Source organism: Eptatretus burgeri, chromosome 17 (genome assembly GCF_056783735.1).
Source record: "Eptatretus burgeri isolate ZD-2024b chromosome 17, Ebu_testis_v1, whole genome shotgun sequence".
NCBI lineage: Eukaryota > Metazoa > Chordata > Myxini > Myxiniformes > Myxinidae > Eptatretus > Eptatretus burgeri.
In genome coordinates, this window is record NC_140977.1 from 1,448,741 (window position 1) to 1,460,122 (window position 11,382).

At 46.4% G+C, this 11,382-nt stretch overlaps 1 protein-coding gene across 1 annotated transcript in view; it reads left to right on the top strand.

The window, feature by feature from the left end:
- Window positions 1-2,052, top strand: part of LOC147009072 (uncharacterized) — a 219,817-nt gene extending 217,765 nt beyond the window's left edge. Inside the window, exons 17-18 of the mRNA XM_085862715.1 lie at window positions 376-519; window positions 1,682-2,052. Coding sequence (XP_085718841.1) covers window positions 376-519; window positions 1,682-1,692 — 155 coding nt within the window. The 3' untranslated portion in view covers window positions 1,693-2,052. The remainder of the gene's footprint in view (window positions 1-375; window positions 520-1,681) is intronic.
- The last annotated feature ends 9,330 nt before the right edge of the window (window positions 2,053-11,382 follow it).

Here is an 11,382-nt window from a genome sequence, read left to right on the forward strand (position 1 = left end):
GGTCCTTCCTCACATATTCCCATTCCGTCATGACGTCATTGGTCCTTGTTTTATTTTTTTGCAGAGGTTATGTGCACATGACGATGCTCAGGAAAGTTTTGAATTAATGTGATATACTACATATCACAAATACCTCGATAGCTCTTTCTCTATCCATCAATATTGATTGACAATTAAAACTAATGACTGCTTAATCCCTGATTGGTGAATTGAAGGCCATGTCAGTTTGGTGGAGCGGTGTTCCACTGGGGGAAGGGTGTTGGTTGGGAAATTGGTCCAGAACACTCATTTTCCCACAACAAAGTTTTGACAATAAAATTTGTAAAAAAAAAATGTTTTTGTTTTATTCCTCGTAATAAACTCTACGATTTGCAGATGAGGCTCATCTCGTGAAGACAGAAAATTCCCAAAGAAACTTTCTTCAGACGACCCAGGATGTTTTGGGTAATGAGAGCGTAAAGCAGGAACCTCGTGATTCTCCTTCCAAAGACCCCAGCGACGATGCTCAACTGCTCAAAGGTAATCGGACGCAAGCACAGGATACTTTGCACTCCTCGATGTTTTATGAATCCTCTCTGTGATATTGTTATGGATCCGGGGTCTGGGGTTATCACGAGGGAGCTCCTCGGATCTCCACCCGACTTCCGTTCCTGAGGCTGCCTGCCACGGATAACTCTGTGGTCTGACGGGGTGCTAGGCAACCGTGGATGCCGATTAGAATCTCCGGACCCAGCAGGGTCTTCACTCCTTTGTTACGCGTTACCTTACCGTTGACATGGCAACCCTAATTCTGGGTCATGCCCTCAACAGCCACCTGTCTATTTATTATGTCCAAGCAAATACAACCCGTCGCTTCGCTGATTAGTGTGATATGGGGGGAGGGGTGGGAGAGGAGGGAGGGGAGGGAGAGAGAGGAAGAGAGGAGAGAGGAAAGGTAGAGAGAGGAGGCAGGAGGGAGGGGTACCTCGGAAGGGGGGAAGAGCGAGGAAGGCGGGCGGGGAGGTGGGGACAGGGATCACTCAAATGTTGCTGTACACTTTGGGAGGGAGGGGTGCAGAGAGAGAGAGAGAGAGAGAGAGAGAGAGAGAGAGAGAGAGAGAGAGAGAGAGAGAGAGAGAGAGAGAGAGAGAGAGAGAGAGAGAGAGAGAGAGAGAGAGAGAGAGAGAGAGAGAGAGAGAGAGAGAGAGAGAGAGAGAGAGAGAGAGAGAGAGAGAGAGAGAGAAAAAAAAGAGAAAGGTGAGGGGTGGAGGTGGGGTTATTGAAGACAATGACATGTAATGCTTAATGACCGAACGTACACGCAAAAAAACTAATGAACACTTTTGTTGGAGTCGGAACTGCTTGTAGGTTCGATTTTGGAGCATACATTTTGTAGTTATCCTCAGTTTAAGAGATACTCGTGGTGATCACATGTGCGGAAATGAAATAAAGCAACGAACGCTGACGTCTCTGGGTGTTTATAAGCATTGAAATGTATCCAGCGATTTGTAGCTATGATGAACAAGCATTCGAGTGAATGCATTAAATTGTATAGCTCCATGAAGCTGGTTTCCTGAAATATACATTTCAGAAAATCTGACATTTTGCCTGCTCGTCTGTGCATGTGTCATGTTGTACATCGGTTCGAGGTCCGCGGAAATGTTTTCGCTTTTTTTAAAACGTCCATTTTTTTTTTTACCAGATTTGCTTTGATTCCCTGGAAGAACACCTTGTGAAACCTCTGAAAATCTAGACACAGATCTGGCAGACGCTACGGGTTGGCAGTCCCTCTGGGGGGACAGGGCATGAGGTCTTGCAGTGAATGCATTAAATCATATAACTCGATGAAGCTGGTTAATTTTGTTACGTTCGTAAATTTTTTGTTCACTCAATATAATTCTCCAAACAGTCGAAAAAGATAAGTTTATTGCCTTGGAAATTTCACATTTTCTTTTGTATGAATGGTGGAGGGACATGGAGACACACACACACACACACACACACACACACACACACACACACACACACACACACACACATACACATACACATACACATACACATACACATACACATACACATACACATACACACACACACACACACACACACACACACACACACACACACACACAGTTACATTATGGTAATACAGTTTATATATGAACACATGCATAAAATACATAAAAACAACAAACATAAATATTCACCTTTAATCAGAGTTCTTTGAAAGAGGAATTCAAGTGGGAAATTAGCAAAATTCAACTAAAAAATATATCAAGGTGCAGAACACAAAATGTTGATCTATGCTCTCTGCCTTTACAACCAGATCACGGCAAACACCTGGTCCATCCATCCAACCATTGGGAGCCTTTAACCCTTACTTGCTTAAAGTAAATAGGTATATATCGGCTTAGTTATAAGACTCGATATTTAATTAATGAAATTATCATTTCACAACAGATTTCGAAACTTATTTAGTCTGGACGATATCCAATGCTTGAGCGCCCTGTGGAATTATATAGGGGGCATATCTCAGACAGAGCAAGGGGGCGGGGGGGGCGAGGCCAGAGAGGAGATGGTAGAAGACAAAGACCACCGACCTGCTTGCGGTGAGAGAGTGAGAGATCCAAAGACTCGGCATCATTGCGGGAGATACCAATGATCCAAAATGCCTTGGTTTTCACAGCATGAAGCCAAGAAAGGTGAGAGGAGGGAGCACCAGCCCAAAGGGAAGAGCAGTACTCCATCAGGCTTTGCGCGAAAGCTTTCTAAGTGATCAGCAGCTCAGGTGTGCCAAGGAAGGACTTTTCATGATGGAGGATGCCCAGTCGGCGACTGCCTTTGGAGGCCAGCTTGGAAATGTGGCTTTCCCAGGAAAGATCTCTGGCAGACAGTGAGACCCAGAAGCTTGAATAAAAGGACTTCTTCATGAGGATTTTTGAGGAAGTCGATGGGGGGTGTTTTTCAGATGGTCCTTTCAGAGAGAGATAGTGAGAGTGTGACATTTGTCAGGATTGAAAGACATGTTCCAAGTGTTTGACAAGCTTGTAATTTTCTTCTGGTCTGCAGAGAGTGAAGAGGCTGCTGCCTGCTGATCAGAGGGATGACATGGTATGACAGAGGTTGGAGTGCCCAGTAACAACTGGTTTACTTGTTTTGCAAGGTCTAATAGTCTGCATTTTTCACTGCTTAATATGAAGCAGTGAAATCGTAGATTAATCGTAGATCGGTGTATAGGTCGGGTAGGTGCCATCGGGTAGGTGCCACCCCACGTGAAACACCTCCTCCTCTCCCTGGTTTACCGTGCATCAGACCCATGCTTTACTCACTACCTTCAGTGTGTGGCCAGCCATCGGTGAAGCACGTACCTCATCTGCTCCTCCAGTAATTCCAAGGATATATGGAGAGTTTCATGTGGAATAACCGCCTCCACCTTACGTGTACAAATGATGTTATATACATCATATGCCTGGGTCATCCACTGCAGGAACAGTGCAAGAAGACACCAGCGACGGATGAACCAGCGCAAGTTATGAGTAATCCAGGAGGTAAACCTTTGTGACCGTGGTCTGACAGGTGTCTCCATCAGGAACTTATGAAGCACAGTGTGAAGGCTGACATCAGGGAGGTTTTTCTACAAACACAGAAGTGGTCTCAAGTGCAGCAGAAAGAAAGATAGAAAAACCAAAACTGTGTGCAACACGTTTGCAATAAGCCAGTTTGTAGTCACCATTCATTTGTGACGTGCTCGGACTGTAAATGGATGATTGATCTGAACTAATGTGGGAAATGTCTTCTGTAAATTTGGTATAATGCTCATCGTCAGGCAGCTTCGGAACAGATTTGAGAATAATGCGGATGTTCCAGACAAAATCACCAATTTTTTTTCTATGGGCTACCCATTGCCTTTGCTTTCAATTATTAAAAGGAAGCAATTCTTCAAGATACAGTATGGTGGCCATCTTGGATGTCCAAGGTGGCCGTCATGTAAAAACCTATAAGTACCAATATCTCAGCTTCCTCGCCACTTCGGCTCTCAATCTGGGTGTCGAAACATACATTTTCTTGGGAAATGAATGCAATTATACCATTCTGAATATCACCAGATGATTATTTGCTCGAAGATTAACTCAACAGGTTCGTTATGGCAATATCAATTCATAATTTCTCAGCATTTTCTGTGTTTTATGTCTTTTCAGGTAGATTATTAACATGGATTGGAACAAGTGTTTGATATGCCAAGAAAAGACCGCGGAGCATCTAAAATTCCAACTCAATGCTAAGGGAAGTGAGGACAAGTCACAGCCATAAAGCTCCTTTCTGAATAATGTCAGTGCTTTTGGAATCCTGGACACATGACCATTGGCTCATCACTTTGATTCTGGTTTTTCAACAAGGAATGCAGCAAATGCTAAAGTAGGCCATGAAATGATGAAGGTGACTCACTACTTCTTGCTGAATCTGCCAAGATTGTGGGCAAAGAGATTGTGTCAACTCTAGATTCTAGAAAATTCCACTTCTATGGCACATGTCCCTCTGTGTGTCAATACAGTCGCCACTACAATGGGTCAGTCCCCACTACTCTCAAAACTTTGGTGTCAATGCTGTTGAATGGTGCTGACTTGAAAGATCAAGTCAGCACCATTCAAAAGGCTTGCAGGCAAACGTCACAATCTCTCAGACCTCACAATCTTCAATTGTTATCATGCCAGTTTGCAAGGTGTGGGTACCTCTCTCACCTGTCATGGAACTTCAGCAAAAGACTTCTGCGACTGGGTACCTCTCTCATTGGGACTGACTCAATCGGTCAATTTCCCAACCTGGATCGCAACCAACGCTACTCCAGCTCTTCTGGATCTGATTTTGACCAATTTCGTTGAAAATATCAGCTGTTCTTCCTCCACTCCAATCGTTTCTTCTGACCACGTGCTTGTAAACATCTCTCTGACTGTTATTAGAGGACCACCTCAGTGCCGTCGAGTCTGGCATTAAACTCAGGCTGACTGGCAGGGTCTCCAAGCAGCCATCAAACATCTGGACTGATCTCCCATCGTTACTTTCTCCAACATCAACTTGACTTGGGAATTATTTGAAGGAAATTTGCTTTCTCATGCACAGATTTATCCCCTCTCGTCTTCAGTTGTCCTACTCGTCCTCCCGCCCATAGTTCACTGAAGCTTGTGGCGAGGTAGTTGTCCTGAAACAACTTGCCTTTGCCTCATGGAAAGCAAACCCAACTGAGGGTAATCTCAGTTCCTTCCATAAAGCTCAGAACAAGTGTGTGCCTACCCTCAGGAGAGCCAGAAAACAACATCCTTCTAATCTCAAGTCTGAACTCTCAAACCTCTCCCCCTCCTCCTAAGAAATCCTCGTGGCATCTAATCAAATCTGTTTCTGCTGTATATTCCCCCTCCATCCCTCCCTTACCTCAAATGGCCGCAATGCTGATACCGCACGTGAAAAGCCTGAATGCCGACCGGACTACCGGTTCTGGGTTTGGAGCATTGGCAGGTCTCCTTGGGGGCTCCCTGCTGACGATCTCAAAGTTAAGTTCCTGGTCATTATCTGTCCCGTTTTAACTGTTTATTTTCTCACCTACATGTTACTATGTGTTCCTAGTTCGGTTTTGTTTCAAAAATCGTGCTATTTTGTGAGATTTCGGTGAACTTGTTCTTACTGGGTTCTTGAGGCCCATCCTTGAGGGCTTAGGCCTACCTTTTGTTCCCCTCGGTGTACGATCATGTTTATTTGTTTTTTCTCCCCATTATCTTCAATTTCTATCTTTCCCACTTTCTTAACGTCCCCTATCCCAACTAATCACTCTATTTCTTATCTTATGTTTAAAATAAAAAAATCCGCAACCTTCAACCGATTGTTGTTCTTCTTCTTCTTCTTCATCTCCTCTACTTCTTCCTCCTCTTCTTCCTTGATTTTTTTTCGACAACACTTCCATGACCTCATCTGTTGAAAACTCTCTCAAACGTTAATAATAATAATAAAACTGATCTGTTGAACTCTCTCATACATTAATATTAACAACAAAAACGATCTTATGATGCTTCATCTTCCTCTCTCACACATGTGGTACTCTTTACTGTTTCACAATGCACTACTCTTCTGCTATTTCAACAGACTGCTTTCATTTCGACCTCTCCTTCATTCCTTGCCTAAAAAATCCAACTATTACAGCGCTTCTTCTCTCCATGCTCTGAATTCGCCTTCATTGCATCCATCAAGAATTGTGTTAAATCGCATCTCTGACCTAAAACTTTTAAAAACCACAGTTTGCCATGAATGCTCGCTTTCCATCAACCATTCTTTTTTTCCAACTTCAGTGCCAACTCACCCCCCTCACCCCTCACTCTCACTCTCAAAGCAACCATCCCACTCTTCTCCCTCCAAGCCTCCCTCTCACCTCTTTCAAAAATTCCCCCTCACCTTTCTCCCACCTTTCATCCCCCCTCACTCTTCCTTCTCTAAGTTGCCCCCCTCTCATCCACCAACCTGCCTCCCTCCACTGCCCTCTCACCTCCATCTCTTCACTCCACCTCCTCAAATACTCAACTGCCATCTTCCTTGTCTCTTGTCCCCCCTCTCTCCCAGCACCACAGAGCCTTTTCTCCTCCTCATTCGGCCCCCTCCCCTCGCTATTCTGCAATACCCCACACTCCTTCAGCAACCCTCCTTACCTCCCCCCCTCGTCCCTCGTCCTACCCTCCCCCGCCCCTCCACCTCCTGCACCCAAAGCCTCCTCCCCTACCTCTTCATTAAAAGTGTGGACCTCAAATATCCGGGGCCTTCGCTCAAACCTTTCAGATCTTTCCATGCAGGTTGCCACTGACAAACCAGACATTATCTGCCTAACAGAAACTTTCCTCTCCCAGGCCGTGTCTGACTCCCAAGTATCTCTCCCTGGTTACTCCCTCTTACGGTATGACAGACCTGAGCCTCGTCCTGGTGGAGGTGTTGCTCTCTTCATCAAAGACTCTATTCCTCACTCTCCCTGCACTGCTCTCACTCCCCCACACCCCCAGGAATACCTCTGGCTTCGGCTTCCCCTCCACTCCCACCTCATGTTTATATGTGTACTGTACCGTCCACCGAACAGTGATGACTCCATCTACACCTCACTCTCCGAAAACATGGACCATCTTCTATCTTCTCATCCAAACTCTCTCTTCCTCTTATGTGGCGACTTCAATTGTCATCACGCCAGTTGGCTAGGTGTGGGTACCTCTCTCACCTGCCATGGGACATCAGCAAAAGCTTTCTGTGACTCATTGGGACTGACTCAATCGGTCAACTTCCCGACCCGGATCTCAACCAATGGTACTCCATCTCTTCTGGATCTGATTTTGACAAATTTCCCTGACAATATCTGCTGCTCTTCCTTCGCTCCAATTGGTTCTTCTGACCACGTCCTTGTTAAAGTGGACATCTCTCTGGCTGTTATCAGAGAACCACCTCACCGCCGTCGAGTCTGGCATTTCACTCAAGCCGACTGGCAGGGTCTCCGAGCAGCCATCAAACTTACAGACTGGTCTCCTATCACTACTTTCTCAAACATCAACTCATCCTGGGAATTCTTTCAAAGAAACTTGCTCTCCCTCATGCACAGATTTATCCCCTCTCGTGTTCAGTTGTCTTACCCTTCCTCCCGCCCTTGGTTTACTGAAGCTTGTGGCGAGGCAGTTGTCCTGAAACAACTTGCCTTTGCCTCATGGAAAGCAAACCCAACTGAGGGCAATCTCAGTTCTTTCCACAAAGCTCGGAACAAGTGTGTAGCTGCCCTCAGGAGAGCCAGAAAACAACATCTTTCTCATCTGAAGTCTGAACTCTCAAACCTCTCTCCCTCCTCAAAATCCTGGTGGCGTTTAATCAAATCTGTTTCTGGTGTATGTTCCCCCTCCATCCCCTCCCTTACCTCAAATGGCCGCACTGCTGATTCCACACGTGATAAAGCTGAATGTCTAAACTCGGTGTTTGCAGCTAAATCTTGTGTCCCAAACCCATCACTATCTCTACCCACTTTACCCAGTCGCACCCAACTGTCCCTGGACTCTGTATCCTTTTCTCCTGACAAGGTGGAGAGCTTGCTTTCAAACCTCGTGTCAGATTCTGCAACCGGTCCAGACGGCATCAGCCCACATGTCCTCAAAGCCTGCTCTTCTGCTCTTGCTCACCCTCTCTCTGTTCTATTCACCCTCTCATTTTCCCAAGGTCATCTGCCATCTGCTTGGAAATCTGCTAACATCACTGCCCTGCATAAAAAAGGTGCAAAAACAGATCCCTGTAACTATAGACCAATCAGCCTTCTCCCAATCATCAGCAAGGTTATGGAATCCATCATCGCTTCAGACATGAAATCCTTCCTCTTCTCCAATGGCTTGATTTCCAATCATCAATTTGGTTTCAGACCAGGTCACTCTACCCTAGATATGCTGCTACTGCTCTCCCATCAATGGATGGAGGTCCTCAATGCCAGACAGGAAATCCGAGCCGTATCCCTGGACATATCACGTGCTTTTGACACAGTCTGGCACCCTGCCCTACTCACCAAACTCTCTTCCCATGGTATTCAAGGCCATCTCCACTCATGGCTCGCAGACTTCCTCTCCTGTCGCAGTCAACGTGTGGCCCTAAATGGAGTTCTTTCATCCCCTCTTCCTGTGCAGGCTGGAGTTCCTCAAGGTAGCGTTCTGGGCCCTGTTCTTTTTCTGGTTTTCATCAATGATCTCTCGGACTCTCTGGAAAATCCTCTATTTCTCTTTGCCGATGACTCCACCCTCTGCCGTACCATCTGTCATCCCTCAGACCGGCAAGCAGCAGCTTCTTCGCTCACTGCAGATCTGGATAAAATCACAAACTGGTCCAACACGTGGAACATGTCTTTCAATCCAGACAAATCTCACACTCTCACTATGTCTCTTCGAAAGGACCGTTTACAAAACCCCCCATCCACTTTCTCAACAATCCTCTGGAAGAAGTCTTTTCTTTCAAGCTTCTGGGTCTCACTATCTGCCATGACCTTTCCTGGGAAAGTCACATTTCCAACCTTGCCTCAAAAGCCAGTCGCCGACTGGGAATCCTCCGTCGTGCAAAGTCCTTCCTTGGCCCTCTTGAGCTCCTGACCACTTACAAAGCTTTTGTCCGTAGCCTGATGGAGTACTGCTCTCCCCTCTGGGCTGGTGCTCCTGCCTCCCACCTTTCTCGACTTCACGCTGTCGAAACCAGGGCTTTTAAGATCATTGGCATCTCCCGCAATGAAGCTGAGTCTTTGGGCCTCTCACTCAATCACCGCAGGTTGGTCGGTGGTCTTTCTGTCTTCTACCGACTCCTCTCCAGCCTTGCCCCCCCTGCTCTCTCTGTGATTTGTCCCAACCACATTTCCACAGGGCGCTCAAGGTCCGCCAACAACCCCCTTCTGGTAAAACTACCAAAATCACGAATCACTGCTCATCTTCACTCTTTCATTCCTCTTTTTTCCCGCCTTTGGAATAAACTTCCTCACTCTATTCTTTCCCATTCTTCCCTCCAGGCTTTCAAAACAGCTGTTCACCACCACCTCTTATCTTCCCCCATCCAAATCCTCGATCTTTTCTACCCCCGATAATCCACCCAAGCCCACTTCCTTCAATTCTCCTGCTTTCCTTCCTGAAAGTCCCTTTAATGTCCATCTTCCCCTCGCCATGTTCCCCGTCCCATCCCCATCCCTCTCCCTTCCACAGTTCACCTGTGTCTGTTCCCCAATGTTTTGTCCCTTCCACTCCCGCCCCTCTTGTCTCATGCCTCCTTGCTGTGAGTTGTGTGTTAGCTCTCATACGAGCCTCGACCAAGGTATACAAAAAAAAAAAAAAAAAAAAACGATCTCTTATAATGCTTCATCTTCCTCTTTCACACATGTGGTATTCTTTCCTGTATCAGAATGCACTACTCTTCTGCGATTGAAACAGACTGCTCTCAATTCGACCTTTCTTTCATACCTTTCCGAAAAAATCCAACTGTTACAGCGTTTCTTCTCTCCATTCTCTGAATTTGCCTTTATTGCATCCATCAAGAAATGTGTTTAATCGCATAACTAACCTAAAACTTAAAAAAAAACCCAGTTTGCTATGAATGTTCACTTTCCATCAACCATTCTTTTTTTCCCAACTTCAGTGCCAACTCACTCCTCTCACCCCTCACTCTCAAAGCAACCATCCTACTCTTCTCCCTCCAAGCCTCCCTCTCACCTCTCTCAAAAACTCCCCCCTCACCTTTCTCGCACCATTCATCCCCTCACTCATCCTTCCCAAAGTTGCCCCCCTCCCATCCACAAAGCTGCCTCCTTCCACTGCCATCTCACCTCCATCTCTTCACTCCATCTCCTCAAATCCTCAACTGCCTTCTTCCCCCTCTCTTGTCCCCCCTCTCCCCCAGCACCACAGAGCCTTTTCTCCTCCTCATTCGGCCCCCTCCCCTAGCTATTCTGCAATCCCCCACACTCTTTCAACAACACTCCTTACCTCCCCCCTCGTCCCTTGTCCTACCCTCCCCTCCCCCACCCCTTGCACCCAAAGCCTCCTCCCCTCCCTCTTCATTAAAAGTATGGACCTCAAATATCCGGGGCCTTCGCTCAAATCTTTCAGATCTTTCCATGCAGGTTGCCACTGACAAACCAGACATAATCTGCCTAACAGAAACTTTCCTCCTCCAAGACATGTCTGACTCCCAAGTATCTCTCTCGCTGGTTACTCCCTCCTCCGGTTTGACAGACCTGAGCCTCGCCCTGGTGGAGGAGTTGCTCTCTTCATCAAAGACTCTATTCCTCACTCTCCATGCACTGCCCTCACTCTCCGACACCCCCAGGAATACCTGGCTAAGGCTTCCCCTCAACTCTCACTTCATGTTTATATGTGTACTGTACCGTCCACCGAACAGTGATTACTCCATCTACACCTCACTGTCTGAAAACATGGACCAACTTCTATCTTCTCATCCAAATTCTCTCTTCCTCATACGGTATGTGGCGACTTCAATTGTCATCATGCCAGTTGGCAAGGTGTGGGTACTTCTCTCACCTGTCATGGCACCTCAGCAAAAGCTTTCTGCGACTCATTGGGACTGACTCAATTGGTCAACTTCCCGACCCGGATCTCAACCAATGGTACCCCATCTCTTCTGGATCTGATTTTGACAAATTTCCCTGACAATATCTGCTGCTCTTCCTTTGCTCCAATCGGTTCTTCTGACCATGTCCTTGTCTAAGTGGACATCTCTCTGGCTATTATCAGAGAACCACCTCACCGCCGTCGAGTCTGGCATTTCACTCAAGCCAACTGGCAGAGTCTCCAAGCAGCCCTCAAACTTATAGACTGGTCTCCTATATCTACTTTCTCCAACATCAACTCTTCCTGGGAA